Below are 13,416 nucleotides of genomic sequence, written 5' to 3' on the forward strand. Positions count from 1 at the left end.
ATTCATTAAATTACACATTTTAATCAAAGCAGACCAACTAATTCATGTCATAAAACACTTACCTTCCTACTTAGCTCGCAGCTGGAGGAATCCTTCAGCCTCCACTGGTCTGCACGTACCAGCAGGATGAGACAGGACTGAATGAATGCGCCCAAAGTGCCCTGCATTGTACAGCTCTCAGCAAACTTGTCCAAGACAGCTCCAACAACGTGTTTGCAACAGCTCTGTTTATTTCTCCAGCGCGCATGGAGAGCGGTCCTTTATTTCCGCAGCCCCGGCACCATGCGGTCACGTAAAATGAGCTGACAAGTATCCGACAAAACCGCCGGACATGGTCATGTTGACTGAAGTCTCCTGGACGCTGCCGCTCCTGTTGCCGTTTCACGTGTTGCTCTGGGTGAGGGAAGAGAGATGTCCTCCGGGGGGGCTTCACGCAGGGTCAGATCATCCTTCCACCGCTCCGCTATGAGCAGATTTGTTGTTGTTTTTTTCACTTAGAAAAAAAAAAAAAAAAGCTCTGTAATGTTTCTTTTGAAAGATGATTTGAACACAGGCAGAAGTTGCAAGTGAGTTTGATCCAACAGGTCCGAATTGAGCACGCGATTCAAAGTTAAAGATGTACAAAGTTAAAAGTCTGTGTTGCAGCTGTTCGGTTGCAAGCCCAAAGAAAGCGAGAGAAGTTCTTAAACCAAACTTCTTTGCAGTTTGCGCTGCAGGCTCGCTGCTCAGCGTTTGTGCTTCTGTGTCAGTGTGAGAGCACGCAGCTCAGCTCCACTACCCCCTTAGTTTACCCGTATAATCCCACCATCACGACCCCCATTCCACCCTCTCTCACACACACGCACACTCTCGGAAGCAATAATCTGATTAAACATCACCTTGTGCGCATCGTTCATATGAACCACATAAACACACCACAACCGCATTGTCCAGATATTTTCCATGTACCCTTTGCTTTAATCAACACCAACATTGGCAAGTTGTTCCAAGTTAGACTGATCTCTTGTTGTGACCCCCAGGAGGGCCAAGACAATCATGGGCGACAGAAAATCCCGGGGATTATTTACAAACTACAGGCGTTATTAACATGAGAAAACCTGCAATGACAATGTTTTATTCTAGGTGTTTGAGGACAACGACCCGCCTTTTCAGACGGCATAGCTTCTGCTCCATGTTGGACATCTTTTTGTTTTGTTTTGTCAAAAAACAAAGATGTATCATCATCATCAACATTTCCAATGGCTGAAACCCAGTCAAACCCAGTCAAGTGCACACAATCATGACATATATATATGTGTGTGTGTGTGTGTGTGTGTGTGTGTGTGTGTGTGTGTGTGTAGAATATGCTTTAAAATCAATGGTTTAGCACTGATTGAGAATTTGGATTTCATGGAATAGGATTAGAACCAGATGAGCAATATGTTTCTTATTTGAAAAATGGCCTTAGATCATTGAGGGGCAGTGACGTCAGACCTATGAATAAACACACGAGTTCCTAACGTGAAACTGCTCACCACACCCAATTTAGTTTGACCAATTATGGAAAAAAATTAGACTTTTAGAATGCCATCAACTTATCAGCGATGTTTGTCTATTCTCAATTTTTGCATACTCTAGCTGACTCCCTCTTTTTATACGTTTTAATTTATTTTTAATTATCCTTATAATTAAATTAAAAACAACAATTACAATGAGCACGCCTGATTTCATGAACTGGTGTTTGAGCGCGAATCTTACCTGTTAAAGCGCCACCTAGTGTCCAAATCCTCTGGGGTTGAACAGTTTCTCTAGCATAGATTTAAATCAATATATGACTGAAAAAAATTCATCATAAAATAAAATGGAGTAAATATGGTGAGGGAAGAAAAGGAAAGTTGTGTTTACTAAATGTTTTGTGCTATATGGTCCACTACCCAAGCATCATGTGAAATGTTTGTGCTTGTCTTGGAATATAAATACTTGTTCTTGTGGCAGCTCTTCAAAATGGGAAACAATTACATGCCTCTGCCTGTTTCCTTATCACATAATACTTCACTAAAATCTGTTGTTATTCTTTTCAAATGTACTGTGTTGGTCCCCTGATAAATTGTTTAAAAAGTCTGAAAATTAATGTATCTTTTACTGCAGTGTTATTATCCAACACCAGTTTGTGGACTATAAATCTAAATGTTTTGCCCAGAAAAGGACTCTGGACATTTCTTTATGGATAAAAATGCAATTTAAAAATAAAAGGGTTGGTTTTTAGACATTGGAAATATAATTGCTTTATTAAGAAATTGGACCTTTACTCTCTGTGTTTACCCTCTCCACATTTATAGGTTGCCCTTGTAAAGATATGCAACAATCATTTATTTACTTCTTGTGCAGCAACATATTCTCACATCAAGAAAAAGCTAAAAATGCAACTTGTAACTGATTTATTTATTATTTTTTTATGAAATAATTGGTGCTAAATAAGCCACAACCTAAATATATCTATCTGAAGCAATTTTAGAGGCCTGTCTCTGCCAGCTATTCTTCAAAATGGAAAAAAAAAAAAACGAGAGAACGCAAAAGTATAGAAAAACAGATGTGTGTCAGGAAATGACATCACAAAAGCGGCTTCTCATCTAATCTAACAAGGCTGGACAAGAACCCAAGTTTATCTCATCAACGCACACAGTGAGGTGGATGGCAGGAGAGGTAATAAAGACGATTTGTGGGAGAGTCGCAGCAAATGCCATAGAATTATATGATACATTTATTTAAGGCCTTTTGCAAATTTTTCCAATAAGTGTACAGTGACCACTATCACAGCAGAGATACCTTTTGGCTTGTTGAAACATTAGAAGTGGAAAGACATAAAACAAAATAGTAGTCCGTAGTTTTTGAAGACACTGCATGCCAAGTTAATTCATAGCAGCTGTTAGAAGCTCATGCAAAAAAAAAAAAAAAAAACTACAAAAATGAACGAGTGTGTTGATCATGGTCTTTTCTTTTTTTTTTTTCCCCCTTTGCTGTTCGGGATTAAAAGATGACCATCTGTGCATCTGCTGCTACAAACACGCACCTGGTCTTCATCTCCTCTGTCAGGCTGCTCTGTCATCTTCCTCATGCTCTGTTAAGAATCAGACAATACGCTCTGATGGAAGACCTGCTGACTGATGTTTTATTCACAAATATCATGTATGATTCTGGACTACAGAGAAAGCAAAACCTTATGCTTTACTTTTCACTCAGGGTTTGGTTTGCGGCTCATAATTCCTTGACAAAAAAAAATAAATCTCAGAAGAAAAATGGAATTATTAGTGAGCTTTAACCCAATGGACTATCTTTATATCTTAGACTAAACTTAGATTATTGTGAGGCAGATGAATAATCACCAAAAAAAAAATCTTATCTTGCTAGGATGGCTGTACATTTATGCTTGTTAGTGATCAAATTTAGGCTTGATTAAAACAAGTAAACAAAAATTCTACTTTGTATTTTTGAGAAAATGGCAGCAAAATCACATGAATTTATTTACTGTTGTAATACATTTAAAAGAAAATATTTTAAATGAAGCCTCTGCAGTTGTTTCCTATGTCAGAACTGCTTTCCACAGTGCTGTACATTTTCACATTAGAAAGTCCTGTTTGCAGACATCAAGCAGGAAGGGTGTTCAAGTGTTGCCTAGCAAATATCTGATTCTGCCTCAGTAGAGAAATATTCAAAAGGATTCTGCAATATGGAAATGACGACATAGCCATCATCCTGTAAGCACTGTGTGGTGAATGTATTTTATCCTGTCAGGTGACTCCTACTCCTGTCTTTTCGATTGGTCCCCGAAAATAATACTGTGACAAAAAATAAATAAATTGTAACCTTTTTTGTGACAAAGTGAAGATATCCAAAGTCACTCTTAAAGTTATAAATATGGTCAATAAAATAATTTGTTTAATCATACTGTGTTTGGCATGTTTGCCATTATTGTTAAAGATTTTAAGATGCATTTATCATCCATCAGTCGGACAAATAAACTATGACAAATTTGGAAAAATCCAACCTTTAGTTTAAGTTTACAGAGTCGGGGGGGGGGGATTAATAATGTTTATAGGAACATTATTAAAGAATCAATTAGTTTATGGGAGATTGGATTCCCTAATGTGTAAATATGATGCAACAAAAAGCTCAGCATGTTTTAGTTGGATATCTCACATATAAATATAAATTATATATCTTGAAATATCACAGATGAGCGCATCTCCATTCATGAACCTGTCTTCTTCTGCTGGTCAGAGTTTGAGAAGAGGGTTTCTGACCATACATGGTCTGAAGAGACATGATATGCAGAGCACAGCAGAATACTTTGCAGCTTAAATACTATAGATCGCTCAATTTATTAGGGTATGCTTGACACGCTCTGCATAGCTAGAGAAATATCAACATGGGAAACAGCAGCACTTTGTGAGTTGACTGCCTGAACTAGATCAGACATTCCCTTATTTCTAGCCACAGGCTGGATTTGTTTTGTCACCACAGACTGTGGGCAGGATTGTAAGTGAGGTTAAAGAAATTAGTGGGATCTAGGGCTCACAAAGTCCGTATGACAAACAGATACTATTTGTATACCAACTGATGGTTTTGGTGGTGATGCTGGGAGCCTTTCTGTCCTACCATCAAAAACGTGCATATGTGAGTGTATCTGAACTCTGCTAAGACTTTAACTAGAACTGTGTGCCTAGGTCAGATGACACTTAGATTGAGCTATTTGGCAATAAACAATGCTGGAGAGTTTTGCACCAAACAAAACAAAATTAACAGTGAATAAATGGGAAAGTGTGTTTGATGGTTGAGGCTCTGTGATGCTGCGGCCCTGTTCCTGTTAAAGGGCATGGCAATATAAGAAACTGATCACAGCTTACATGTTTTGGAAATTATATATATATATATATATATATATATATATATATATATATATATATATATATATATATATATATATATTTGATTCTCTCAATTGAAACGTACTGAAAACTTTTTTTTTTGCCTAACATTATTTTGATAAATAATCTCTGAAAAGAACATTAAAATAATATCAAATTTGGGTGAGGATACACAATTCTGCTTTGCACCTTGCTGTGTTGTGTGTTTGATATGACGACACTACTTCCACCAAGGCACACAGCCAAAGTAGCCATTCAGGCAGTGAAATCACTGGAAGCACGTGGAGTACATTTAGCCATATTTGACATGCATATATGAGGTGCCAATACTTCTGTCTTTTCCCCGAGCATGCTCCATATGCTTCTTATTACGTCTTTTCAGTCTTCCTGAGTCATCATCTGGCTCCTCCTGACGCCAAACAATATCCTGTCACGCTAAACAGTTGGCCTTTCAGACTGACCGTAGTAGAAATCGAAGGACAGTTGACCAGAACTTCCTCGAAATCAACATAACTCCTCTATTGGCAACTTGCTCTACCTCCCATTTTGGTCAGATTAACTGTAGTTTTCAGAAAACACAGCCAGAAGTAGTAAAAATATAAAAATTCTGCCTAAACCTTCTTGAAATTGACAAGAAATCTGTAAGGAGATATCGATTTAATAGACTAATTTTCACTTATCAATTCTCTCTCAAGAAGATTTGTTTCTCCCTTGCTTATTGACCCGAGTCATACGAGAAATCCAGCTTTCCGACAGCCGGTTTATTACAGCTAAACCAGAACAAAAATCTGTAACAAGGTTGCATTCAGGCTTGAAGCATACAGACAATTGCTACAAAGCCAGACGGATCAGTTTTATATCTTACAAAATACCAGAACAGCTTAATGTGGTTTTGGTGCTCTGATTATGATTACATGGATCCAGCAGTTTTCACCAAGATATAAACATTAAAAGGCTCTCTAAAAGGCATTTGATTTTCAGAAATCATATAGTAATACAATACCTCTTCATCCCCTCCAAAAAAGCTGCCTGGCTCAGTAAGAGGACATTGGTCTCTAATTTCAACTGGCTATAAACTTGCCTTAGCTGTGCAGTGTTGGCCATAGTTAATGACATCCCTAAGAAAGATGGGTAAAAAGGCAGAAAATTGATTTAACTTTTATTTCAAACCACTTCTGGTCTTTATGCAACACAAATGGTGCAATTATCCCATCTAATGCCTGTTTAGTTTATTTGCCTGCATAATACCTGTATATTATATATATATATATATATATATATATATATATATATATATATATATATATATATATATATATATATATTTTATTAGGCTGATTATTTCTAGTATTTCAGTAATCTGACGATCGATTATTCTGACAATTAATCAGGTAAAGAATTTGATAACATAAAATAATAGTAACTACTGCCATGACAGCTGTATATTAATATTGGTGAAAATTGTCACAGTTGTGCTTGACATTATTTGAGGCAAGTAAATAAATGAATAATTACAAACTTTTTTGGTGTTGAGAAGCACTGACACCAAGCTTTCATTTGGTCCATCTTTCTTTCTCCATCTTCATTGTGGTTGATTAAGAAAAGTTAATGCTCCCAAATACCCCATTCCCATCACTTAGGGTGGAACATATAGTTGCAAACTTTATTTCCACATATTCTGGATGTTTCATGTTTAAAATAACACAATATTTGTTCAGTACACTTAAATACCAAACAAGTTCTGTACTTAAAAATAGAGAAAATGACATGTTAAGATATTTTTTGATTATATAATACTGAATATAATCATTAGCATCCACTGTAAACTTTTTGTTTGACTCCTAATTCAAACCCAGTGGAAATTAAAGAAAAAATAATCACACCCAGTGTCCGGCGTCTTTCAGGATACAGAGGTTTTTATCAGGTTGCTTCCAGCTGAAGGAAACTTTAGTAAGATCTCACTATCAAAACAGTAACTCAGACATAATTCTGGCCACAGAAACTCCACAGAACTTCCTTGTTTGGAGTGCACTGTACACATCTTAATCTATGCAATTTCAGGAAACGCCGATTTCCCTAAATGTTTTTCAATTAAGTTGGGAGTTACACTCCTCATTGCTATAAAATGTTTACCTGATTAGAACAGTCAGAAACGCTTAGCCGGTTGACTTTAATCCAGGAAACAAGCCTGTTCATCGTTGTTCTGTGATTTCATCATTTCGAGGCAACTGTCTATTTTCCTTGTGGGAAAAGATAACTTAATTGTTTTCATGTTGCTTACTGTAACTGTCACCTTTTGTAATTTGTGCCTACCCAACATGAGCAAGAAAATGTCCATATGGCTCAGGTCCAGTATCATTTGCGCACTGGCTTTCTGGTTTTAGCAGGAAGACAAACCGCATGATTGTCGCTGCTGATATTCACGACACATTGAATTATCTGGTTCTTGTAAACATCCACAGTTTTGCATTTCCAAACCAAACATGACATAAATGAGAAGTGGCACACAGAGCAGAAAAAATGCGTGCCTGCATGAGTAGTTATGATGGAAGTGGTTGTGTGACAGAGGCATTAGTCACAGCATCAAAGCACAAATGGTGTTCAGGGGGAAAAACATTTACTGGAATCCGGAGTGTCCTGGCGGCTCTGTGGCCAAGCGTGCATTCCATGATCTGAAGCTCTGATCCCAAGTTTATGGCCTCAATTAGTTCACCACTACCTTCCTTCCTCCCATTCTTGTCTGACTCCAGGAATATATTTGAACAGTTTATAAGTTGAATTTAAAGCCATTTGCAATAAAGGAAAAAAAAAAGTGGTATAATTATAATTTTCCATTTAACTAAAAAAAATCTAATAATTATATTGCCTGACAATAAATGTCAGGAAAAAAAATCAATTATGAAGAGTTCAAATGGGGTTAGGCTACAGAAGAATGTGGTGAAACAATGCGTCGTCCACTTCCTATGTATTGCTTTTATGGGAGAGAAGCAGGAAAAAAATCCAAAAGTCCCAGCTAAAGTTTTCCACAAACAATGTAAGAGACACAGCAAGTGTGGAAGAAGCTGCTCCATCCAGTAAGTTCAAACCAAACGCATCACACTGAAAACCTCATCGCTACAGTAAAACATGGTGGTAGCATCATGTTGTTTGGATGTTTTTCTTCAGGAACGACAAGGCAGCAAGTGAGGATGAATTGAGCTGATCACATTGCAATGCTGGAAGAAAATATTTACCTTTATCTTTTAAGTTTGTATACCTGCAGGACTGCAACCCTAAACCTAAAGCCGGAACTGTAATGACTTGGATCAAACTGTAGAATGACTAAATCAACGTTCAGACCTAAATCCAATTAAGAATATGTAGAAAAATATGACAGTTGTTGTTCACAGTGCTCTCCACCCAGTTATAACCAAGCCTAAGCTATTTTGCAATAAGTAATGGTAAATCCTTCCATCACTAGATGTGCAAACCTGATAGAAAGTGTGCTGTCCTCGCCCTGAGTTTTCGATTTTTCAGCAGCTAGACAGCCAGACGACGACGATCCAATAATCAAACTTATTTATTTTTTTTACTTGTTTATTAAAGAGTGGCCTCTGACCACTGCCTTCACTTTGGTGATCGTAAACTGTAACATACAAGACATAGTATTAGCTAACGAACATCGCAAATTATCCTTGGAGCTAAAACAAAAAAAAAAAAACAAATAAAAAAAAAACATTTTGATACACGACTTAAATGTACAAATTATTTACATCACCGTTACACAAAACAAAGAGACAGTTATTATTTTCACAATTAACCAATACTTACGAACAAATCTTGTCAAATTACACGAACTGTTCAGTGTCGCGTTCCACCATCTTGGATCTATTTTCATTTTCTGTTTTTAGCGTCACCAAACAACATAACAAAATATCCACCAGGGGGCTTTCTAGCGCGGTTTGCAACCTTGCCGGTGCAGTTTTACTTGCAAAAGGCAGAACAGAAAACATTTCAAAGCGTGACTGGAGCAAAATTTATGTAAATATAGATGCATCGTGCATGTCATAGTTTTGGGGGTGACGGTGACTCAAGGGGTAGGCATTTGTCATGTTATACAGTAGTTTGCCAGTTTGAACACACCAACATAAAAATATGAACCCGCTGGCCTGCCATCTACAGATAGCATTGAGAAAGCACAATGAAAGTGTTAAAAAAAATTTTTTTTACAGCTTTAAAATACTCTACATTTCTTCAGATAACTTCTTGTTTTGTTGAAAAATATGTGATGATGCAAAAAAAAAAAAAAAGTCTATTAAAGTGGTTGCATTCCACCAGCATGTGTGTGTCAAAACAAGCTAACACCTCTTTTTTTTCCCCCTTTAATTGCTCCTGCAATGAAATAATAGGAGGTCATGATTACTACAGGACAATGTTTGGTTTGACCACTGCAGAGTTAAACATACCACAGGAGCTATGCCTGTTGTCGGCCGCCAATCAAGTCTGTATAGTTACAAATTTCTTCTGATTCCAGCCCTTTGCTTCAAAGACTGAATTTTAACTTGTTTTTTTTTTTATTATTATTATTTTTATTTTATTTATTTATGTGTTTGTTATGTAGCCTGCACTAAAAGCGGGAAAAATATGCAACACACACAGAGATATAAACGTTTAAATGAGGTCAAAAGTTGACAATAAAAAAAAAAAGATAATTACGTTCCCGCGAATCGTAATCCCAGCTCCACCCTCAGTTATTAACAGAGTTCAAGATGCTTAGCATACTTGTCTTCACATAAGTCGCTTCAGTGAGGATGCACGAAATGCTGCCTGCTGCTGAAGGATTGGACCTTTCTTAAAACCAACATTTATTTTCAATTTACCAAGTGAAAGCAAAGCAAATCGTTGGAAACTATTTCAACTGTCTCAGTAATTTTGATTCCCAAATTTACTGCTGCGTGTTTTCCCAAGACTGAATTACTATTATTTGTCTCATTATTTTTGGATCACTGCACAGATCCAGTGTAATAATGTAATTGCATATGTGAAACTGGAGTAAAATCCAGGATGGTAGTTGATGGACCTCATCTGTTTAGCATTAGTGCTGCAATGGACACTTCTGCCAGAGTGTTTTCCCTCAGGTGTAAGATCTTTCTTCAGTAACAACTTGATGAAAAGCTACATCTGAACTCCAACAGCTTCTCTGGGGATTGCACCAGCAGATATTCAAAAAAGGACGCTGTCAGAATAGAGGAATGTCAAACGCAGAGATTTGCAGAACTTTTCTTGGCTCAGTTTGAAAGCCATGGAAATGTGCTGAATCATTTAAAACTCATATTTCTTTGTAAGGAAAATTACACTCCCCTGCCTCTTTTTTTCTGTTGTATGTCACAAGAATAATTATTCCCACTTTAAAAATGAGTTACAAGACAACATTTTATTGGAGAGACAGTCAAGCTTCAATTCTTCCAGCAATCAATCTTTAGGTTTTTGCCAAAAGTAACACTTTTACCTTCGGGTTCACTTGTAGGTTAAGCAGAAAAATTGTCTTAGAAATGGCCAACTCATTCTTTGTGTGCATGCATCAGCGTAGTGCAATTTAATCAATGCCAATAAACAATTTGCACTGCCAATAAGAAAAAAAATTTTTTTTAAATTATTGGCAGTGCAAAGCTGAATTGAAGACCATATGCATAATTTTGTCGATCTAAAAATATCACAAATGAGGTGTTTTTCGTCATTTACAAATATGCTCATTTACTGTCAAAGTCATGAGACCAGATGTCCTAGGACAAGCTAAGTATAAAGCAGCTGAACCAAAGTTTGATCAAAAGTTTATAAAGTCGTAAAAGTTTGACTGTATATTATTAACTGGAATTGTGTTGAAATTTGTTACAAACCAAATAATCAAATGAGTCATAAAACACAGAGTAAGCAATGCTAGTGTTAACCTATACAAACACTTTATCAGATACAGTAGCTCTGCATAAAAACATCAACACAATCAAGGAGTGAGTTTATTGAAAACTGTGAGGAGTCGAATATACGCATAGAAACTAAAAATTGTTCTGCAAAAAAACTTCACTGTACAGAAAATATATCACAGGTGGCATACTAATACTGATAAAATGCATATGGTATTTTTTATTTTATTTTATTTTTTTAAACTACACTTTAAACATACTACGTTTTTCAAATAATTGATTTTAACAAAGATTCACACTGGTCCTCAAAATCTTCAAATATTTATTCTAAACTGACTGATGGCTATCGTGGACAAACCAGCAACCCGCCATGCACGCAGGCATATATGAAATAGGTTTTTTGTTAGATTTGCAATTTCATATTATCGTCACTGCATGTTCAGTAAACAATATGCAGACTTTCACTGCTGTTGTTTTTCGAAACAGCTGGAATTTCCATGCTTGTCACTGGCAGACTTTGACGGCCAAGCAATGCAGGCGGCTGAGTTGGAAATATGAAAAGAAACGGAAGCTAAATAATGACTCACTCAAGTAGTCATGAGCCCATTAATCAGCAGCAGTTGCTCCTATGAAGCTTCTTTCAAATTTCTCAGTTTAATTTTTGCTCTCACCTGGCCGTGGACAAAGAACAAATTAACTCACTTTTTCATGTCTTTGTTTTATTTTAAATTAAGCTTCAGCCACAATGACAGAGTCTGGAGGGGCGGAGGGGGGTCACAGCGATAGCCAGAGTTAGCTTTACAGAGCAGACAGGGGAAAAGGATGAAGAGGTGTGAAGGAATGCAGCTGTTCAAACAGCTCTTTGATTTCGTGGTCACACTGCCCGGCGTGACTCACTGTGGCTCAAACACACAGGAGATCACCTCAACATTCATCCCTCTGGTCCAGCAATGATCAGGTCTCTGCTTGCCCCCTTTTTTTCTTGTATGAGGGAGAAATGACAGAGATGTGTTCATCTTAATTTATTTACAGAGTTTTAAAAAACCCCTCTTTTTTTAAAAGAAGGAATAAACTGAAATCGCATGGAAAAGGAGATGAAACAAAAACGATGCAATAAATAACAGCGAATCAAATCTAATTTTCTGCCTTTTTATCATCCAAGTGTCATGTTTCTTGAGACCATCTGCTCTTCATAGGAAAATTGAATGTAACACACTAGACGAAATGAAAAATGGCAATGGAAGGACACAGCAGTTTCCTATTTTCTCCTTTAGTATGTCCGCCCTCAGAAGTGCGGAAATGTCCCGCAAACCTAAATTGAACAAATTGGCACATGTTAAATGTACATAAAAAAAAACAATATATCTTACCATGTTTTGTCTAAGGAACAATTTAAAATACAGTGAAGGCAATATGATCAGCACATGTTGAAGGTGCCTAGCAGCATTTTGCTGGCACACAACATCTGGCTTTTTACATATGAAGAAAAGCATTATGGTACACCGTAATGTACCATAATGGTGAAGCGTGTGGTACACCATTAATAATAATGGATTCTAATTAAATAACAAAACATTTTTGTGTGTTTTATGAATTCAAATTAACATGACTAGATTTATGACAGAAACCCCAGTATTTGATAACATCCGTTCTTTAAAAAAAAAAAAAAAAAAGTTAAATCTCTCTTCTTCAGCAAAAAGAGTTTGAAAATTTTGATTTCTTGCCTATCTTGGGTAATCCATTTTTTTTTCTCTTAATCCAGAGTTCAAATGTCTACTAGTCATTTTCCCTCGGCCACTTCATCCCTGCACCCCTCATAGCTGCAGTGCATTGTTGAACTCCACTGTATGTCTAAATATGTTGAACACAGGCTATTGCAGGGTGCGCACATATTTTCACACGAGTGGAGCTTTAAGTCTGTTTGGAAAGCAAATCCTCCTCTGTGCTGAGTCTTGAATTGGTTTGTGAATCTTTTGCCTCCGTGACCTAAGTGCTATTTTTGAACTACATGCTGATTTGAGCTTGAGCTACATTTTATTTTCAGCGAACAAGAAAAAAATGTGACTTCTGTACAGTAGAGTGCCTCACAGAAAAAGCTCTGGACAAATTGTTTTGTCTTCCAAGTAAGAACCACTAAAACCTCAAAGGATTGTGACATTTTATGGAGTTAATATGCTAGTCTTGAAATCTATCACTTTGTCAGAGGTGGTAAAAGTCTAAGAAAAACACAGATATGTCTTTACGCAAATAAAAACTTTTTTAAAAGATCCCAACTTGTGTCTTCTGTTAACTGCCCACACACAGAAGCTGTCTACTTGCTCAGCTGGAGTCTGTAGACTCTACAGTCAGTCTGTAGCACTTTCAATCTGTAATCGCGTCAACAGACTAAACACTTGGACTGCTGAGTGTAATTCTGACTTGAAGTCATGCCAAAAATGATCATTTAAAAACGGAGGTGTTGCCTTCTAGCCTACAGCATCAGCAGGTGTTCGTTGATATGTTTAGTGTTCAGGAATATGTCAGAATCGCATGTCGGGTTGAGGCCTCTATCGGAGCGCCAGTTCGTCTGTTTGTCTTAGAAAATGCCCACTTGAAGGCCGTACCTGTAAACC

The 13,416-nt window shown here is 36.9% G+C and overlaps 1 protein-coding gene across 2 annotated transcripts in view; it reads right to left on the reverse strand.

Annotated features, from left to right (window-relative positions):
* trabd2a (TraB domain containing 2A) overlaps positions 1–751 on the reverse strand; it is a 60,797-nt gene extending 60,046 nt beyond the window's left edge. For both annotated transcript variants that reach the window (XM_015031088.1, XM_015031078.1), the window contains exon 1: positions 63–751. In XM_015031088.1, the coding sequence (XP_014886574.1) occupies positions 63–167 (105 nt within the window). In that variant the 5' untranslated portion in view covers positions 168–751. The remainder of the gene's footprint in view (positions 1–62) is intronic.
* Positions 752–13,416: the final 12,665 nt, after the last annotated feature.

This window comes from Poecilia latipinna, unplaced genomic scaffold (assembly GCF_001443285.1).
Source record: "Poecilia latipinna isolate Pla-1442-1.1 unplaced genomic scaffold, P_latipinna-1.0 Scaffold13, whole genome shotgun sequence".
In the NCBI taxonomy this organism is placed as follows: Eukaryota; Metazoa; Chordata; class Actinopteri; order Cyprinodontiformes; family Poeciliidae; genus Poecilia; species Poecilia latipinna.